This window comes from Poeciliopsis prolifica, unplaced genomic scaffold (assembly GCF_027474105.1).
Source record: "Poeciliopsis prolifica strain line A6 unplaced genomic scaffold, Auburn_PproV2 SCAFFOLD017, whole genome shotgun sequence".
Lineage (NCBI taxonomy): Eukaryota > Metazoa > Chordata > Actinopteri > Cyprinodontiformes > Poeciliidae > Poeciliopsis > Poeciliopsis prolifica.
This window is the reverse complement of record NW_026562392.1, coordinates 7,064,359-7,083,607: the sequence shown is the minus strand read 5'-3', so window position 1 is coordinate 7,083,607 and position 19,249 is coordinate 7,064,359. Positions and strand designations below refer to the sequence as shown.

Here is a 19,249-nt window from a genome sequence, read left to right as displayed (position 1 = left end):
AACTGCTTCATGAAGCCACGCAAGTCTCAGTTGTGTATCCAATGCATTGTGTGCACCTGAAAGCAGCAAACCAAATCTTCCCAGGTGAACTTTGGTCGCGACAGTAAAGAGGAAAACAGGTCCGCGTTTCCTTAGGGAGATGGAGGTCTGCAATGACCAGCGCGTGCCAAGCATGTGATGCACGCAGCAGCAGAGAGCCTCGGAAACCAATTTCCCAGCACTGTATTAGATGCCGAGATGAGAAATATGCCTGACAGACAGAGTGACTCATCTACAAACAAATTGCGAAATGGGTGCAGAGGAAAGCGGATTTTGTCTCATGGGCATCTGTTGCACTGGAACGGCTGCCAGTTGAGCTTGTTTATAATTTACAAGCCACAGAGCCACTTGTCGCTGTGCGAGACAGATAATGAGGTGGCAGGATGGTTACGTTGTAGCCTACTTCGTTCAGCTCCAGATGCTTGGAGTCCTGTCCCAATGAGAAGTTCATGTTATCTGTGCAGCCGCATGATACGCATTATGCATGTAGAGAGAAGCACCATGCATCATGCATCTCTAATAGTCTCTAAAAGTATTCAACATACTTTTTATCATACCTCTTATGAGGCTGATACACTATAGGTCTAAATCTAGACTTTGTTCTAAATTGATCACTTTGTATCCATCCTGTCTGTCACAGAGCAACACAGAAAGAACCAGGACAAACAGCACACACACACACACACACACCAATTGATCCAACGTTCGTGTTTTTGGAGTACCCGGAGAGAATCCACGCATTCACAGGGAGAACATGCAAACTCCATGCAGAACCGAACCAGGACCTTCTTACTGCAAGGCAACCCACCAACTGCGCCACTCTTCACTTTATATCGCAAAGCCTAATTTTTGCATTACATCAAGTCAGCATGGTATAAAAAATAAAATTTTTATATATCCATCCATCCATCCATCTATCTATCTATAATTTATTTTTTTTGACTGTAAACATATATATATATATATATATATATATATATATATATATATATTTTATATATATACATATAAACATATATATGTTTTATATATATATATATATATATATATATATATATATATATATATAAACATATATATGTTTATATGTATATATATATAATATATATATATATATATATATATATATATATATATATATATATATATATATATATGTTTATAATATATATATATATATGTATATATATATATATAAACATATATATGTTTATATATATATATATATATATATATATATATATATATATATATATATATATATATGTTTATAATATATATATATATATATATATATTATATATATATATATATATATATATATATATATATATATATATATATATATATATATATATATAAACATATATATGTTTATATATATATATATATATATATATATATATGTTTACAGTCAAAAAAAATAAATTATAGATGGATGGATGGATGGATGGATGGATGGATGGATGGATGGATGGATGGATGGATGGATGGATGGATGGATGATGGATGGATGATGGATAGATAGATAGATAGATAGATAGATAGATAGATAGATAGATAGATAGATAGATAGATAGATAGATAGATAGATAGATAGATAGATAGATAGATAGATAGATAGATAGATAGATAGATAGATAGATAGATAGATAGATAGATAGATAGATAGATAGATAGATAGATAGATAGATAGATAGATAGATAGATAGATAGATAGATATGCAGTTCTTTACTTAGTTGCTGCCAGCGGGTTGTTTTTCTTCTTGCACCCATCTGTGGTGATATATACACTCCTGATCAAAATCTTAAGACCAGTCAAAAAATTGCAAGAATTTGCATTTAGCACTATTGGATCTTAAGAAGGTTCTAAGTAGAGCTTCACAATGTTAAAAGAAGAAATCGGCGTAAAAGACAAAAAACTTTTGAGCGGGGAATTAATTGAAAACTGCATTTATTCTCAAACATGATTTTTTCACCTGATCAAAAGTTTAAGACCATATCTCAAAAAACCCGAAAACCCCCCAAAAGAGAAATCAAAGTATCAAAAAAAAGGACTCAGTAATGAGTAGCTCCACCATTCTTGTTGATGACTTCAAACAATCGTTCAGGCATGCCTGATGCCAGTGTTTCCAGGAGACTAGTGGGAACGTTGCTCCAAGTGTTGAAAATGGCTTCACGAAGAGCATCCACTGTCTGGAACTGATGTCCATTTTCGTAAACTTCCCTTGCCATCCATCCCCAAATGTTCTCAATTGGGTTTAGATCCGGGGAACATGCAGGATGGTCCAAAAGAGTGATGTTATTCTCTTGGAAGAACTCCATTGTCAGGCGGGCATTGTGAACTGCAGCATTGTCTTGTTGAAAAACCCAGTCATTACCACACAGACGAGGGCCCTCAGTCATGAGGGATGCCCGCTGCAACATCTCCACATAGCTAGCTGCTGTTTGACGCCCCTGCACAACCTGAAGCTCCATTGTTCCATTGAAGGAAAATGCACCCCAAATCATGATGGCGCCCCCACTGTGCCGTGTAGAAAACATCTCAGGTGGGATCTCCCTGTCATGCCAGTAACGTTGGAAGCCATCAGGACCATCAAGGTTAAACTTTTTCTCATGAGAGAAGACAACTTTCTTCCACCTTTCAATATCCCATGTTTGGTGCACCCTTGCAAAGTCCAAATGGGCAATTTTGTGGCGTTGAACAAGACGTGGCCTTTGAAGACGTTTTTTGTTTCTGAGGCCCTTCTCTCGCAGATGCTTTCTGATGGTTATTGGGCTGCAGTCACCACCAGTAATGGCTTTAATTTGGGTAGAGGATCGTCCCGTGTCTTGACAGACAGCCAATCGGATCCTGCGGCTCAGAGCTGGTGAAATTTTTTGGGGTCTACCACTTGACTTTTTTGTTCCATAACCCTGAGGATCATTTAAAAAATGCAAAATGACTGTCTTACTGCATCTGACCTCAGCAGCGATGGCATGTTGTGAGAGGCCTTGCTTATGCAGCTCAACAATCCTGCCACGTTCAAAGTCAGTGAACTTTTTTGCTTTTGCCATCAGGAGGTCTTGACAGTGTAAAGACTTCACAGAAAATGACATGGAATCCAGATTTTTGCACAGCTTTTGGCTTTTAAAGACTATGGTCTTAAACTTTTGATCAGCTGAAAAAATCATGTTTGAGAATAAATGCAGTTTTCAGAAAATTTCCTGCTCAAATGTTTTTGTCTCTTGCACTGATATTTTCTTTTAACAATGTGAAGCTCTTAAGATTCAATAGTGCAAAATGCAAATTCTTGCAATTTTTTGACTGGTCTTAAGATTTTGATCAGGAGTGTATATATATATATATAAAATCTTGAAAGCAAGTTGCTGTTATCACGTGAAGGATCATTCTTTCACAGCCTAGAGAAAAGCAGCACAGACGCATCCTGCCTCAGGCGACTTATCTTTGGCATACATCATGCAGGCAGTCACGCAGGCAGAAGGCCTGATTATCTCCACATATCAAAGCAGACATGTGCAATCATCTCCACACCTGTATAAAAAAAAATTATGATGTTTGTTCACTAACGTTTCCCTCCGAACAAACCTTTGAGGGCTTCACGGTATGTCTGAACGTATCGTGAGATTAAAATCTGACGGTACACGATGTATCGATTTCCTTTTCCTTCCACTTTGTGTTCATGAAATCTCAACGTTTATGGCTGTAACGTGGAGAGGGGGGAAAGGGGAAAAACCTCGTCCTAGGGGTGATATGGATGTACTTTTGCAAGACATTATGTGCTAAATTAATATTTTCACGCTATGAATGAAACATCTTGCCGTGTCTTAATAACGTGGTTGTTGAGTTACTAATCGTGGATTCTGTTTGTTGCTGAAGTGTTTAAGCGAAAAAGAGACGCATCACACACACACACACACACACACACACACACACACACACACACACACACACACACACACACACACACACACACACACACCGATGAAAAAAAAATGTTTCCAACAGAATAAGAAAGCAGATCGGCCCACTGTTGAGTTGAGAAAGCGCCGAAAAGCAGCAACAAAGCTCTCTCCTTCAAGCTTAAGTTTTTCTTAAGAAAAAGAAGAAGAAAGTTCACTTTTCATGGCGGGGTGATATCTGATGAAAAGATGACAGAGAGGGGAGAAATGCCTTTTCTCCAGTTTAGCCTCAAGTCAGAGGGTTTTAATCCAAACAGCAGGGGAGGCGAAGAGTCCTGACTGCGCGCAAACTCTGATCCATCTGGGCTGCGAGATGCGCATCTCATCAACGGGATTAAAAGTTGGCCTGATTTGCATGTTATTTAATCAGGAGAGACTGTCGGGGAGATAAGGGGAAAAAAAAAAAAAAAAAAAAAACTTTCGGTCGAGCGAAACTCCGCGGCAATTATGTCTTGACATTTCACAGGTCGGCTTATCAGTTACACTTCCGTCAGCCGCACGTCCACAACGTGGACAATGTTCTGTGAAAGGGGCCAGAGTGTTTCTCTCAACCAGACGCCGGATGATTCATCCTGGGGGACCATTTAAGCTTCGAAATTGCGCAGAGCTTTGGAGTAATGATTTTTTTTGAAAATTTTGCCCAGTTAAACATCTCTCTCTCTCTCTCTCTCTCTCTCTTTCTGTGTGTGTGTGTGTGTGTGTGTGTGTGTGTGTGTGTGTGTGTGTCGCTGCAGCAGTCGCTCCTGAAGCGTTTTCTCCAGCTGAGTTGGCACCGGGGGATCATCTCAGATAGATGCCGTTATTTACGCAGCGTGTCTAAACCAATCATCCTGACGGAGAATGATGTAAACACGACAGTTTCTTGGCGCAGGCTGAAGTGCGGACTAAAAGGGAAGCTGGAAGTAATATAGCCTACTTAGTTTACATCTTGCCGAGTGGCTGCAGTGAGTGAATGTAGGAATATACGAAGTTGGGAAATAGAAAAAAAAAAAAAAATTAAGGTTGCTGGCTGATTAGTTGTTTCTTTGCCCACTGCAACTGATTTTGCAGCGGTGCTTTTTAAATTTTCCATTTTGCCTTTTAAAAATTTTTTTTTTTACAAGGATTTTAAGTGATAGACAAACACAAAGTGGAGTCATACAGTCTTAAAACCTAGCGATAGTTAAAAAATACACATAGCCTATATATATTTTAATAATCTTTTTTTTCAGCCCCATTCACTCTGTTTTATAGGTGTGCCACTGAAAGTCTTTTGGAACATGCCTCCCACAGCTTTTGACTACAAAATGTTAATTTTCTTCCACACTCTCTGCAGGTCAGTCAGTCACCTGGGCCACAAGAACTTCCACTCCAGTCGCACATCATTTCAATTCAATTTAAAAGTACTTTATCCCAGAGGGACATTAAATGTGACTCATCTTCGGTGGCAGTCAGTGCCGCAACGCATCCAGAGAGGCCTCTGACTGAAGAAGCAGTTTCTGCATTAAATGTCAACAGCTCAGTATTCAAGAAGCAGTTTTCACATCAGCGTCAATTGCAAGCTCTACTAATCCATTTGTTTTTGCTACTTGTCCTTAAATTGTAAACTTATCTTGGATTTGGGGTCATAGTTCCAATATTATGCGACTTCCGAAGGTAAGAGAGTGGGCTGTAAATTCTTTAGGAGCCTGAAATGTAAATTTGATTCATACATGTGAACACCACACATTCTTCCATTCAACTTCAGAAATGGAAGAATGCGCGATTAGTTCCATTTTTGCGGCTGTGGCAAAACGGGACTTTAAAAGATTTCGGAGGACCCTTTAAAAACAAAGCAAGAGGTAATAAACGCACATGAAGTTCGTTCATATCAAAGATTTTTATTTGACAATTGTTTCAATCTGTTTTTATAAAATTAATGACCAAAACCATGATTTTCTTGAACCATCTTTCTATCAGTCTAAAAAAACACAAAAAGAAAAGAAAGAGCAAAGGGTGCAGGCTCTGAAGAGAGAGAGAGACAGAAGGAAGCAGGCGGATAATCGAGTCCAGAGATGAATCCTGTCAGACGTCTGTCCATAAATTACTGCATCTGTGACGAATATGAGGAGGAGGGTTGGAACCCCGCAGCCTGACGCAAGGCAGGAAGCGGAGACAGGTGTAAGTTCCTGGGACTGTCAAACATCCCAGGAAAGTAAAAAACAGAAAATGGTATTAATAAACAGCTAACAGTAAATCAGGGGTTTTAGCATTTGAATGATTTGGGGTGCCATTATGGTTTGATTAAAAAGAAAACAAACAAAAGAAAAAGAGAAAACATTTTCAAGAACTGCCATTAAAATAACAAGGTCAGAATTTTTGTGCAAGACTGACGAAAATAAAAATCTTAAGTGTATTTCCTCTGAAGGCACATCAATACATAACCTCGTCCCTCTGAAACATTAAAAAACAGAAGAAAAGAAAAAAACAGAAAACGTCATCCTTTATATTGCACCAAGTTCATGTCTAAAACAGAACTCTGTTTCAGCACGATGTTCATTCAGCTGGGATTGTTGGCCAGCTTTCACGCCGATGACACATTCTCAGAAGTGGAGAGCGACACCAAGCACCCACTCCGTCTGTGGAGCTCCGGCGCTAAAAAACAAAAAAACTCACTTCGTTTTCACTTGCATTCTAGTCAGAGCGCACGTGATTAGGGAGGGAACGTGTGGCATTCCCCACTGCAGATGAGAAAACATAAACAAACAAATGCTCCATTGGCACATAAAGGGAGGAGAATGAGCTCATCAAAACCGTCTCTTCTTTCATCTTTAGAAAGCCATCACAGGATGAGTTGGAGGAAGGAGTTACTGGCTTTGACATGAAACAGCTTCACAAGATCTTAGGATAACTTGATATGACATGTCAGAGCAAAAAAAAAAAAAACTAACAAAAAACACTGATCTAGATTGTTAATTGAGCATTTCTAAGTGAGAGAGCCTAATAAACCAGCAAGTGTAAAAAACCCAATTTGACAGCAGATCCAAAACAAACGAGGGTCGATTTAGGCCTGACGTGAATGCAGCTGGTCGATCATGAAACATTCTTCATTGATTTTAATCAGAGCTACCGAGAGATTTCATATTTGCTCACAAAAATATGGTAGACATGCTTCTGTGTCAGGTGCTTGGTTCTGGTGAAATTGGGCCAACACATAAATATCCCTCATTCACCAAATCCAAAAAAGGAAGAAAAAAAAAAGTTCTGTAGATTTCATAGCGGTTTTTGTTTCGATGGACCGGTTTCTGGCGTGTTGGCAAGCCGAGTCTCCCTTCACCACACATGAAGCATCTGCATTTGTCAGACTAGCATGTATTCAAGCAAACAGTCCAGGTTCTGATCAGTCATTAGGAATGGAAAATAATAATCTGCAATTCTAGCGGCATCTCTATTCCCATGTGGGCTACCTAGTTGTTCATGTTGGCTCTGTGCGAGGGAGATTGTTCAGAATGGCACATACAGACATTTGTTTGTTTGTTCGACTGCAAATGTAAAATATATTCTCATAAAACCGTTTTGATCCTCGGGAAAATGCAACACATTATCAGTAATATGGAAAAAAACATCACAGTGAGACAACACACACACACACACACACAAAAAAGACAGCAGGGCTGACATGGTGTAAAATCTGCACCCAGTCTTCCATCTTTCAGATTCCCAGATCCACAAAACCTTTTGATAAATGCTGAGGCACTGTCAGATCAACAATCATCAGCTGGTTTAGGGCTCTGAGGAGGATCTTTGCCCATCCTTGTTTAAGACAACAGAGGAGGAAAAAAAGAAGAGAAAGTCATGCTGGCCATTTGTACACTGTATAAAAAAATAGTTGAACATGATCCGAAATAGTGTTATCTTCATAGTTATTATGAAGCAAAAAATGTTCACAAACATGTGCATAATGTTCAGACACACAGTGTCACTTGCACTGGGTTTGTTAATGTTGGGGACTTTTATGCAGCAAGCTGTAATTTTCAGACTCTGTGACCAAAGGTGAGCAAATTTACCTGTTCAGGTAGCTAGTGATGTTATGAGTTCAGTCGCCTGAACGACAAACACAAGACAGCAGCAGTTGAAAGGAGAGACAGAGAAGGACAACAAAGAAGACGGGGGTAAAAATGTGGCGTCCTTCATGTTGGTTCCAGTTTCCTCACTTCCTGTTTCCCTGGAACCAACTCTAAACGTATCGTCTGCTCTTTTCTTCAAATCAGCCCCCCCACCTCTCCACCCATCGCTCCTCATCTGTTGTGTCCGCAGAGCACAGGGAGCTGGGGGGGCTCTGCGGGGGTTATAGCCTCTCGATTTCTCTGTATTTCTTCCTCAGTATCGACACCTGGTCTTTGAAGAGGACCGGGTCCAGCCTCATCTGGGAGTGGACCAGAGGCATGGTGCCAAACCAGTTGGCAAACTTGTTCATGCAGGTCTGACGCTGGGCGAAATGGTCCGGGTCGGCCCAACGGGACGCTCTGGAGCTCTGGGACAAGGAAAGAGTAGTGTCAGAACACAAACGAGTTCCAACAGGAAGAGGAAGGAAACGACTAAATGAATAATTCGTTTTGTGCTCCGGTGACCTTTCACAGGTTTTTTTTTTCTGAATCTAGGCACATTAGAAGGAAACAACTTCAATTTACACACTGTCCTTTTGGTCTTGAACTCACTATGTGGCATTTTGTAGTGTGATGTGTCAATTAGCTATAAGCTGCTACACTTTTCCCACAGTAAAATGAAAGCATTTTCAAGGCAAGTTTTCAAACTTTTCCAGCATTACACTTTGGAAATAAAAACAATACAAATTCAATTCACTGTCATATGACTATTTAATGTTATTAATAAATATCTTTTATACTATTTTAGCTTATATTCAATTTTCAATTTATATGTAGTGTGCACCTATTAAGACGAATAGAAAAAGTTTCATGCAAAAAAAAAATAAAAAAAGCTTCCAACTACTTAAAAAAAAAGTTTAACTTTAAAACGGGTCAATTTGACCTGCAACATAATAGGACGGTTAGGAGACTTTAGAGAGAAGCTAAGACCTGTCCAAACCTTGAAAACATTCAACTGAAATTTAAGCATTTTCAAGGGTTTCAATCCTGTATTAGTAATCCCTGAATGGTGACGGTCAGATTCAAAGAAATCAGATTAATCTCACCATCCAAACACATACAAATCACCAGTGAATGTGAAAGGTTGCGTCTCACCTGTCCCATCATGGTTTCCTTGTATTGTTTCTTTTGCGTGACCTTAATGGGCGGTAGCTTGGTAACGGCTGACACAAGGAAATTCATAAGAATGTCTTCGCAGTTTGACATTTGGTCAACCATTGTCGTCAGGCTGTCTGGAAGGTAGGAGGTGTACAAGAAGTGGTAATATCTGTGGGAGGAGTGTGACAAGGAGAACAATGGAGCGCTTAGAAGACAAGGTGGCCCAAAACCGCGTTGGTGGAAAATGAAAAACAAAAGCGTGTACTTGTGGTAGATGGCGGCCCCGGTCAGCACCATGGAGTAGTCGTTGGTCCACTTGGAGGTGTAGCCCCAGCGCTCCTTGCTGCTGTCCCAGAAGTGACTGCGGGCCGGGTAGCCAACGATGCGGTCAGGGAAACTCTGCCACACCGTGAAGGCAAAGTCCACCTGTGGCCAGATCGCAGATTTAAAAACTTGAAAAAAAAAAAAAGTCGTAAAGTACTCGCACCAAAAAATGATAAAAAATGGAGTGAAAAAGAACGCTTTCTTCATATAACAGGAGGCTAACCTCTGTGGTGGACAACACAGTGTCTTCATCCAGACTGAGGACAGCGTCTGTGGGGATGGTGTCGTAGGGAAGGAAGCGGCTGCTTATCACCTGGTAGGAGTTGGAAAACAAACGCACAGAGAGACGTGTGACGGTTGCCGACAGTCAGTAGACAGTTACATCATTTTATTGCAGCTGCAGACAAATGTGCTGGCATCCCTAACAGAGATGAGTGAGTAACCTTCAAAATAAATTTGAATTTTAACACAGCAGCAAATGTTTATTCAGAGGGGAAAAAAACTAAATGTTTTTTCTAAGTCACTACTTGTGTAAGTGTTGCTAACCCTGCTTTAAATACTTGTTGCAACCCCATTTTGCCAATATAAGCTTTATTCTTTGCTTCTCTTGCATAAGGTTTCAGCATCTAGAGAGAAGGATCTTTGACCGTCAGTGTTCCCTCTGATGCACTCTTCTGCTCACGCCACAGGTTTTCTACATCAGTTACGTCTGAGCCATAAAACAGCCCAGAAAGACGGTTGATTTGGGGTATTGTGTTGATTTGTTCCCAACGTTTACATTATTGTCCACAACGTTATTCATACTCCTGAATGATACGGATTTAAAAGTTTGTACATTTAATCAAGGACTGTTTTTTGAGAGGAGAGGAGATTTGCATTTCAAAAGATAAACCAAAATAAAAGGAGTATCAACTCTGAAGAAAGAAATCAGTTTTGTTCAGGCTTTAGAAAGAAAATGGTCTAATTTTTCATTCCCTGCACAACTTCTGGAAGAGACTCTAATCATTGATATCACTTCCAGCCAAAAGAAACACATTAGTAGAATTTAAAAAAATACGTTAGACCTAACTCTCCCAAACATATAAATCATTTTGGGTACAACTAGAAACACCTTCTGGTACTTCAAATAGTTTATGATGCGATGCTAGGGTTCACAGGGCATTAAGAAGAGAAACAGACTCACAGTATCACTTACTGGCCTAGGACCAACTCATAGTTTGTTTGCTACAAAATAAAAAGCCACTGTAATCCTCAGGAAAAGTGAAAGTCATGGATTACAATTTTTAAAAAGTACAAGAACCTTTGATCAACTGAGATGTATATATAAACATCCCCTTTAGTTGTATTGTTCAAAAAAAAAAAAGTTGCAGAATTTTTTTCCCAGTGAACAAATGTCATTGTCAGAGTTCACAGTTTTTTTTTTCCTCTCAGAAAGAAATAAACAGCAGGTTCTTTGTGGTGGATTGTATTACAGCTATTCAATGACAAACTCCTAACATGAATGTATCAGCTGAGAGTAAAACTGGCATTATGGCAGCGTGCTGAAGTGAGTTCACTGTAGTGAGCTGTCAGACTCAACAACGAAGGCTTTCTGCACGTGGTAATTTGTTCTTATACATCCAGCTGTAACAACCTGTTGTGCAGCAGAGAGGGAAGCCAAATATCTTGTGCTTTCCAATACACATCAGATGGATGTTTAGTACTGCAAAGTATATTCTGAAAAAAATGACTGATATTTCAGCGAGACCTCGAGAAAATGAGTCCAAATATTATTTCCTGACATTAGCAGCTTGATGTCAGAAAACTCTTTATGGCTGTCAGATTTTTCTAAAATGTTCTGACCCTGTGAAGCAGCTTTTTATTAATGCTCCCTTTGGAGTAATTTAAAATGTCATAAAAATTAATTTAACATCATTTATTCAACAGGCTGTAAAACCGGAACTTTATGGACTTTCCAGAGCGCTCATTACAACCGCTTTGAATGGCGGGACACAACCAAAGAATTAAATGATATTTACCTCATCAATGTCTTTTTTCTTTTAACAAATCAATATTTGACCTGAAGGCATAAAAGGATATTCAGAAAAGAATTCTTTCAGAATATCCTTAATGGATTAACTCTTGTACCTGACAGCAGTTTTCCAACATTTCAAACGTGCGTAAACAGCCCAGGTCAAAACGTTGTGACTTCTAGGGCAAAATGCAGTGATGTGCTCAGTGGCGGAGGATTCTGACTCAGAGGTTTACCTTGCTTTCTCCTTCTATGACAATAAAAGGGACCGAGGTGGAGGGCCAGCGGTGTTTGGCAGGAAGAGGCTTGTCGCAGTTCCAAAGAACGATCACCTGCATGGAGGAAACAGGCGACATGAATCATCTTCATTTGCATGTTTCCTAACGTAGAAGTTGTTTTGATTAAGGCGACTGTTGTCTTTCAACACTAATTTAGAGCACAACTTTTATGTAAATCTACATTTCTGTTTGCGGAACTGGCCCTCCACACAAAAAAGAAAACGATTACTGCTGCAGTTCACAGAAGTATATTACTCAGCATTATTATTTCAAACAGCTTTATAGCATGACGTCACATGTGGCTCACATACTGCTTTTGTATGTGAGGCACAACAACAGCAGCTTAGTTACACCTGAGGTGTGAATAGGAATATTAAAACAACATGAGGAAAAAATAAAGACCGACAGGTTGGATCTGCTGCAGCAGAATATTCTCCAAATGATCGTAACATCTTTCTGTCATTCCTCAAATGTGAATAAGTTCATTTAACAAGCAGTTTAAAGACAACAACTGATCAGGCAGAACCCAGAAATTACACCTGCATAATGACGTCTCCAAGCTGCTCTGCTGTTTCCGTTAGCTGGTAAACCGCTTAGACTGGTTTGTTTGGGGATGGGACAACCTTCTTGTCCCATTTTGCTCAATGATACTTTCATGGAGTAACACACGAGGACCACGTGGGAATCAATGTGTCAATCACCTGAGCACAGTACTGGGATTTGGCAACGGCTACAAGCAGCTTCATCACTGGCTGGGACTGGGAGACCAGTGGGGTGACCACATGAATGATTGCTGTAAACTTCGGGTACGGCTTGATACCTGCAGGGGGGAACATAATACTGTCATTACGTGTTCTGCTTTGCAAACAGTAACGCTTACAGAGTAAGAAATCTAACTGCAATGGATGACTATGGACCTATACAAAATATGTGGACATTTAAACAGTCAAAACGCAATGAATAAGTAAGTCTGGATTATATCAATTAAGTGAAAATTATTTTGTGTCAGCGTAATAAAACTTTGTTAATTGATTGTTATCAGCTCGTAATTGGTTTAGTCTCGTATTCAAACAAATATTTTTTGGAAAAAAAGAAAAAACTCCTTCAAGGTCTATGGAACCCGCTAGAAAGATAACATAATGTTTCTGGCTGATGATCCTGATACCAAGACATAAACAGAAAGTCAAGTTCAAAGAGAAATAAGTTCAAAGGGACATGTAATTATTGTAGTATGAAAAAAACATGAGTTGTAAAATTATGCTGAGAAAACCAAATCTGCAGCAGTTCTGCTTTTGAATTAAGTAAGTACAGGTTATAATTCTATAACATGACGGTAGGTGTTTATATGAGGCGTCTTAATTTACTAATTCTTTTTTTGTTTGTTTGTTGTTGTCTGTTTTGGGACAGAGATAAAAATCTGTCAAAAATGTAAAATTATTGTAAGGAGATATTATAAGGTATTAAGTGACCTGAGCTCACAATACAAGGCGTAGCAATAACCTACTGACCCAGCGTAGCGTAGAAGAAGGGGAAATCCCCCAGGTGAGTGGAGTAGTGAGGGAGAGTGAAGAGCCCACCAGGAAGGCTGTTCCACATGAGGCTACTTCTGGAGTTGTGCTCCAGAACGCGGTCTTGGATGATCTAACATTATAGAGGAAGGCGGATCATTAAAAGAAAACATAAAGAACATAATTTTAATCACTACGACTGATCTGCTTCAAATTATATTTTTTAGAAACAAACTCAACTGACTGCAGATGCCTGTTTTTTCTTAAACGGCATGTCTTGAAAGTAATAAGTTTTGATGAACATTCAATAGTTATTTACAAAAAAAAACAAAAACAAAACACAAACAACAAATACTTAAACTTTAAAAAGCTATGGTATGTTGCTGATGATGCAATAAAATAACACCCTTCAGCATCTCATCTTTGAAAACAAAAGCTTTGAAGTTTACTCTGTTTTTTCTGGCTCAGTTCTTAAAAGTCAACCATTAAGAATTAATTTTGTTTTTCAGACTGAAAAAATAAATAATATGACTGTCATACGTTGTTTTTTCTCGCACAGCATTAATCATTCCCTGTTGATAAAAAACACTTTTGAGAACCGAGGTACAAGATATTTTTATAAAATGTCAAGGATCGTCAGAATTAATAATGAAGCAACAGAAAAAGGCTAAAACATAATGCAACTCGTCACTTCTGTTACGTTTGTTGTAGGGCTGCAATGCTTAATCAAATTAATCCAAATTAATTGATTATTAATTGATTAGTTAAATAATCGTTAACTAATTTAGTGCAGACTCAAAAAAACTGTCATTTGGTAAAAAAAAAAATCATGCAACAATTGTATTGCAATTTGGGAAATAAAAAGCTTACTTTCTTATTTAAAAAAGGGACTGAATTATTTATTTATTTGCATCTTTTAATGTATTTCTAATATTGCAGAAAAAGGATTACGTGGCTAAATGAAAACTTTGTAGAATGTGAATTTTTTCATCTGACAATCAGTTGCAGCCAGAGTTTGTAGTAAAATATTTGGAATCACATAAAAACAGCCGGAAAAGAGTTAAGATACGGAGAGTGCAAACAGATTGGAGATAAGCTGCTTGGTTCTGCAACTTCATGCTGCTGTGCTGTTTGAGAAAAATCCACCTCTGTACATCAGTGCTTTTGCTTTTATCAAAAGATAAAGGCTAATGGTGTGACCTATTGCTGGCTCGGTCTCACATGCAACACAACATTGAGATAACTTCGAAAAGCTGCTCTATTCCAGCAGTCTCTCAGGTAATTTACCAACAACTTTAAAGTTCAAGGTCCGCTGCTGACATGAAGGTATAATGCCGATGGTGCTTGTGAGCTTAGTGACAATGAACTATGCCGACACAAAGCCTGCTGTACTCATAAGGAACTTTAGACATTCCCTCGGCTGCTATCTCGCACCCTTGTCAATTTCTATTCTTCTCGGCTCTCATCTTCAGCCGTTTGCAATTCTAAGCTGGCAGCAGCTTGATCATCTGGTACTCACCGGGAGGAAGGCAGATAAATGGAGCTTGACAGAAACAAACTACTGATGTGATTGATAGGCAAGACAAAACAGGATGCTGCATCAAAAATATTGACAGCCCTCTCCTTACGACAGCCCTCTCCTTCTAGATTGTATTACTCAATCGAGAAGCTACACAGTTCCCAGCTGTATGCAACTGCAAAGCTGGGATATCCATATGGTTGATATCCAGATTTTTCACTTGATAACCCTTAAAAGACTTGTTTATTTGATCTAACAATTAAATAAATAGCTTTTATGAACAAAATGTGGAATTTTTTACATTAATGTAGAAAATAGAGCTGGATCTAACAATTATTTGTTACCAATTATTTTAGCAATTATTCTGACAATTAATCGGATTAAAAAGATTGGCACATTGTGCAGATTTTTAATTTAAGCTACGTTATACAATATTAGGAATGCATTAAAAGATGCTAATGACAAACGCAATGAATTTTTTAGGCGAGTAAAATATTTTTTGCCTAAAATGTAATAACATAGCATTCCTTCAGTGAAAGCCTGATCATCTGTAGGGGGATTAATCTGCAGCTAAAACATGCTTGTGACATCAACATGTGACAAGCTCCGTCCTTTCTGCTTGACTTAATAGCAATTCAGTGTAGGGCTGTTTTGTTGATTACTTTTGGATTAACCAATTTATAATTGGATACCAAAAGGTGGTAAATGGGATTTTATTTATTTTTATTTATTTATATATATATTTTTTTTTACAGAATTTAAATCAGGTGAAGCTAAAACTGCAGCTTGAGGAGTTTTGGGAAGAATATTAAATATTTAAAGACAATTTCTTTTTACACATATTAAATGCAAAATGCACATATATTTTCTACATTCCTACTCTGATTATGTTGTTCTTTCAGCATTTGGCCTTTTTTGAGTCTGTGTACTCCAGGTGACAATTACTCTATCACCAAATTAGTTGACAATTATTTCAATAATCCATCCGTAGTAGAAATACAAGGGTTAAGGTTAGGGTTATACAGAATAGATGACAGTGTGAATTCCTATGTGCGTGTTTGGTATGTGTTGTTGTACCTCCAGCGTAGTCAACACTATCTTCTCCACAGAATTGAAGTAAGCCTCCCACAGGAGCTGCGTCTGCTGTCTCAGAGACAGGATCTTATCCTGGTGGATGGAGCGTACTGTCGAAGGGATCTGGGACAGAGATGGGATGGGCCAAAAAAAAAAAAAACAACCAACAATTAGATAACTGACCCACTTTAGTGAGAACATAAAACATTTAATGTATCATGCAGGCACTCTAATGTGGACTTCCTACTACAGATGAACACAAGAAAAGGATGTTTTATAATGATGTGTAAAATAACAGAAATCCAGTCTGCTTTAAACAGGAAGAACATTAATAAGTCTGTTTAAGAAATTGGGACTCCAACAGATAACAGGAAGGTTGCATGTTTTACAGGGGAGATGTGTTTTATCTAGTTGAGCTTTCATGCAACCAATGGAAGGTACTCATTAAGGAAAATAAAGCAATCTGTGCCAACTGCAAATATACAATGCTAAAAACATCTAAAATGTGTGACAAGTTCAATGACCCGTCATCACGAGAAGGCAAAAACGAAGATCTTCCGTTTAGAAGAAATTGGACTTGGTTAAATTTAGAATGTGCAGGGCCAAAGTAAAAAAAAACAACCTGACATCGGAAATCGGTAACACGAACCTAATTGGAGCATTTCTAACAAAATTCAACAAAACAAAGCAATCAAACCCAATGTAGGTTTTAAAGTTTAGTTATTCACAGTGTTTCTACCTGCAACAGTAGTCTTTCATCCCCAATCACAGCTGCTGTGTTCCAGTCGATGATTTCTGAGAAGGGAAGCTCCCACCCGTTGCTGAGCATCACTGGCACACAAGCTGCCTGCAACATCATCATGTGCAAACAAAAGATGAGCATTCTCCCATCTTCTGTGCATTTAGTCAAACAAACAGCCCTCAGCATCTAATTTGGAGAATCAAGCTACTCCAGAGTGTTAAATTTCTTATATTTAGCTGGAACTTTTCAGGGATCATTACTTTACTGTATATTCAGGATCTACAGGAAACAACTTAGATCTGAGACATTTCTAAATCCCTGTGTAGTCACATATAGACCTGTCATGATAAATTTTCCTGGATGATAAAATGACCCAGAAATGATTGTCATAAATGATAATATTGTCACCTTGAGGCCATTTTAACTAACAATGATGGCATATTAATGCAAGTAAAACCGCTCAAACCCCCTCTACCCCACTAATTTCAAAAGAACATTTGACACATCCAAAAAAAAAAAAAATAAAAAAAGAACAGAATATTTAAAATGGATAATGAAATCTAACCAAAATTACATTTCAAAAAATATTATTCAGCTTCCATAGGGAAACAGAAAAATATGCTAGTTATCACTTTTATTAAAAACAAACAAAAACATAAAAAACATATTAAAGGAGAGCATCTTGTCAAAATGTAAATTATCAAGCGATTAATTGATTTATTGCTTCTCATGACAGGCTTAGTCACAAAAGACAACTGGACATATTTCACATCAGTGTTTCATTGATTTACTTGCTCAAACTTAACACAATATTAAGCACCATTTCAGAAACAATCATGTTCAGAAGGACATAAGCAGAAGCAAACCAGAACATGAATCCCCTGTTTCTAATAGCTTAATATTCTTTCAGTATGTGTGTTTGTTTGGATCCATGTTCTTACAAACTGATTCAGTCAGCTGAGTGTGTGTGTATGTGTGGGACAGTAAAAGCAGCCTCTTGCCAGCAGTGACAGGCTCTGTAATCTGCTAAGTGGGATTTCATTCACTGATTGGTCACTGGGCACGCACACGCACACACACACACACACACACACATGCGTGCATGCGCATGTTTGTCCCGGCACAAACATTCCTGCACTGGATTGCGTGTGCATTTCTCTAATCTGCGTAGTGTCATTAGCATAGGTAGCAATCTGCTCAAAGGCTGCCAAGCTTTACCTGCTTATCTGCTCTCATACAGCAATCCACAGCAGTCCTGCACTCCAATCCTCTCCTTCGTCATAATATCACACCAACGCACAACAGTCATTAAAACATTTCAGCTGGGGAAACCTTTCAGATGCATAAAACATATTTTCCCCTCCAATTCTTTCTGCATTGCACAACCTGATCTACAGTGTGCTGCACTGAGATTCTCCACTACTTTCTGGCCGTCCACCTCAAAACCTCCCTATGGCACTATGACGACACAGTAAACCATGTTCGACTAACTGGTTGAAATGTATCAACGTCTGCCCGACTTCAGGCCAGGAGTGTGAATTCATAGACACACACACTCAGACCACAGTCCAGAATTGTACGACAGCAAATGTCTTCCTGTCAGCTCACTTGGTCTCGCCACTAACTCCTCAGGGAAGTAATTATTATTACAGACACACTGTCTACCTTCTTCTGAGGTCAAAGGTCATAGTTATTCTAAGACCACTGACTACAGTATTCTAAACTGAAATATCACTGAACAAAAATTAGTTTAGACACCAATATTTTGTTTGACATAAAACAAACTGTTTTATATACATGCAGTATATACTTCTGCATCATATGCAGAAGTATATTCATATTAGCACAGCCTGCTCAATGTGTATGAAGGGGGGAAAAAACAATTTTCTGCTTCGAGTGTGACATAATCATAAACATCATCAATACATACATAATCTATAAATGCGGTGTTAAAAATGGCACTCTGCATCCTGCAGTGGAAGCATTAAACTGCAGGAACCATTAGAAATTTGATTTGAGCTCAATTTACAGCCAGCAGCTCTCTCAATAAACATTAAAATCAAGTTTGTATTTTATCAGACGGACTGAAGGATTTCCATTTCTGCAGTGCAGTCTCATTGTTTCAATGGTAACAATTGCATTTATTATCAGGTTATAGCCATTTATCGAAAAAAAAACAAACAAAAAAACGTAATGACAACCATCTTAAGCAATTCATCACTTATTGAGTTTAAAAGTGATATCTACAAAATGACAAAAATCAGTTGTGAATGCCCCTTTTGAGTTTTGTTAGAAATTGTTTTTTGTAGAATTGCAAAAGTTAAAGGTAAATCGTCTAAATATTGACTTGAAAGGAGTAATTATCTATGCAATCACTAATTTATACAACCCCTTATGTAATAAGGGTAATACATCCAAGTAAATACTTTTTATAGGTACTGTAACGTTTAATCGGTTAGTATTAAATTATCAAACAAAATTTATTTTGCTGTAATATAATTTAGTTGATGTGGACTGTAGGGTTGTGTTGGATTATACTGGAATGCATTTACCTGATTTGAATTCATTT

The 19,249-nt window shown here is 38.2% G+C and overlaps 1 protein-coding gene across 1 annotated transcript in view; it reads right to left on the bottom strand.

The window, feature by feature from the left end:
• Positions 1-5,841: 5,841 nt before the first annotated feature.
• Positions 5,842-19,249, bottom strand: part of LOC129367500 (exostosin-1b-like) — a 34,477-nt gene continuing 21,069 nt past the window's right edge. Inside the window, exons 3-11 of the mRNA XM_055042006.1 lie at positions 16,678-16,785; positions 15,942-16,061; positions 13,346-13,478; positions 12,539-12,657; positions 11,796-11,891; positions 9,772-9,861; positions 9,490-9,650; positions 9,222-9,393; positions 5,842-8,494 (exon numbers count right to left, since the gene is read on the bottom strand). Coding sequence (XP_054897981.1) covers positions 8,309-8,494; positions 9,222-9,393; positions 9,490-9,650; positions 9,772-9,861; positions 11,796-11,891; positions 12,539-12,657; positions 13,346-13,478; positions 15,942-16,061; positions 16,678-16,785 — 1,185 coding nt within the window. The 3' untranslated portion in view covers positions 5,842-8,308. The remainder of the gene's footprint in view (positions 8,495-9,221; positions 9,394-9,489; positions 9,651-9,771; positions 9,862-11,795; positions 11,892-12,538; positions 12,658-13,345; positions 13,479-15,941; positions 16,062-16,677; positions 16,786-19,249) is intronic.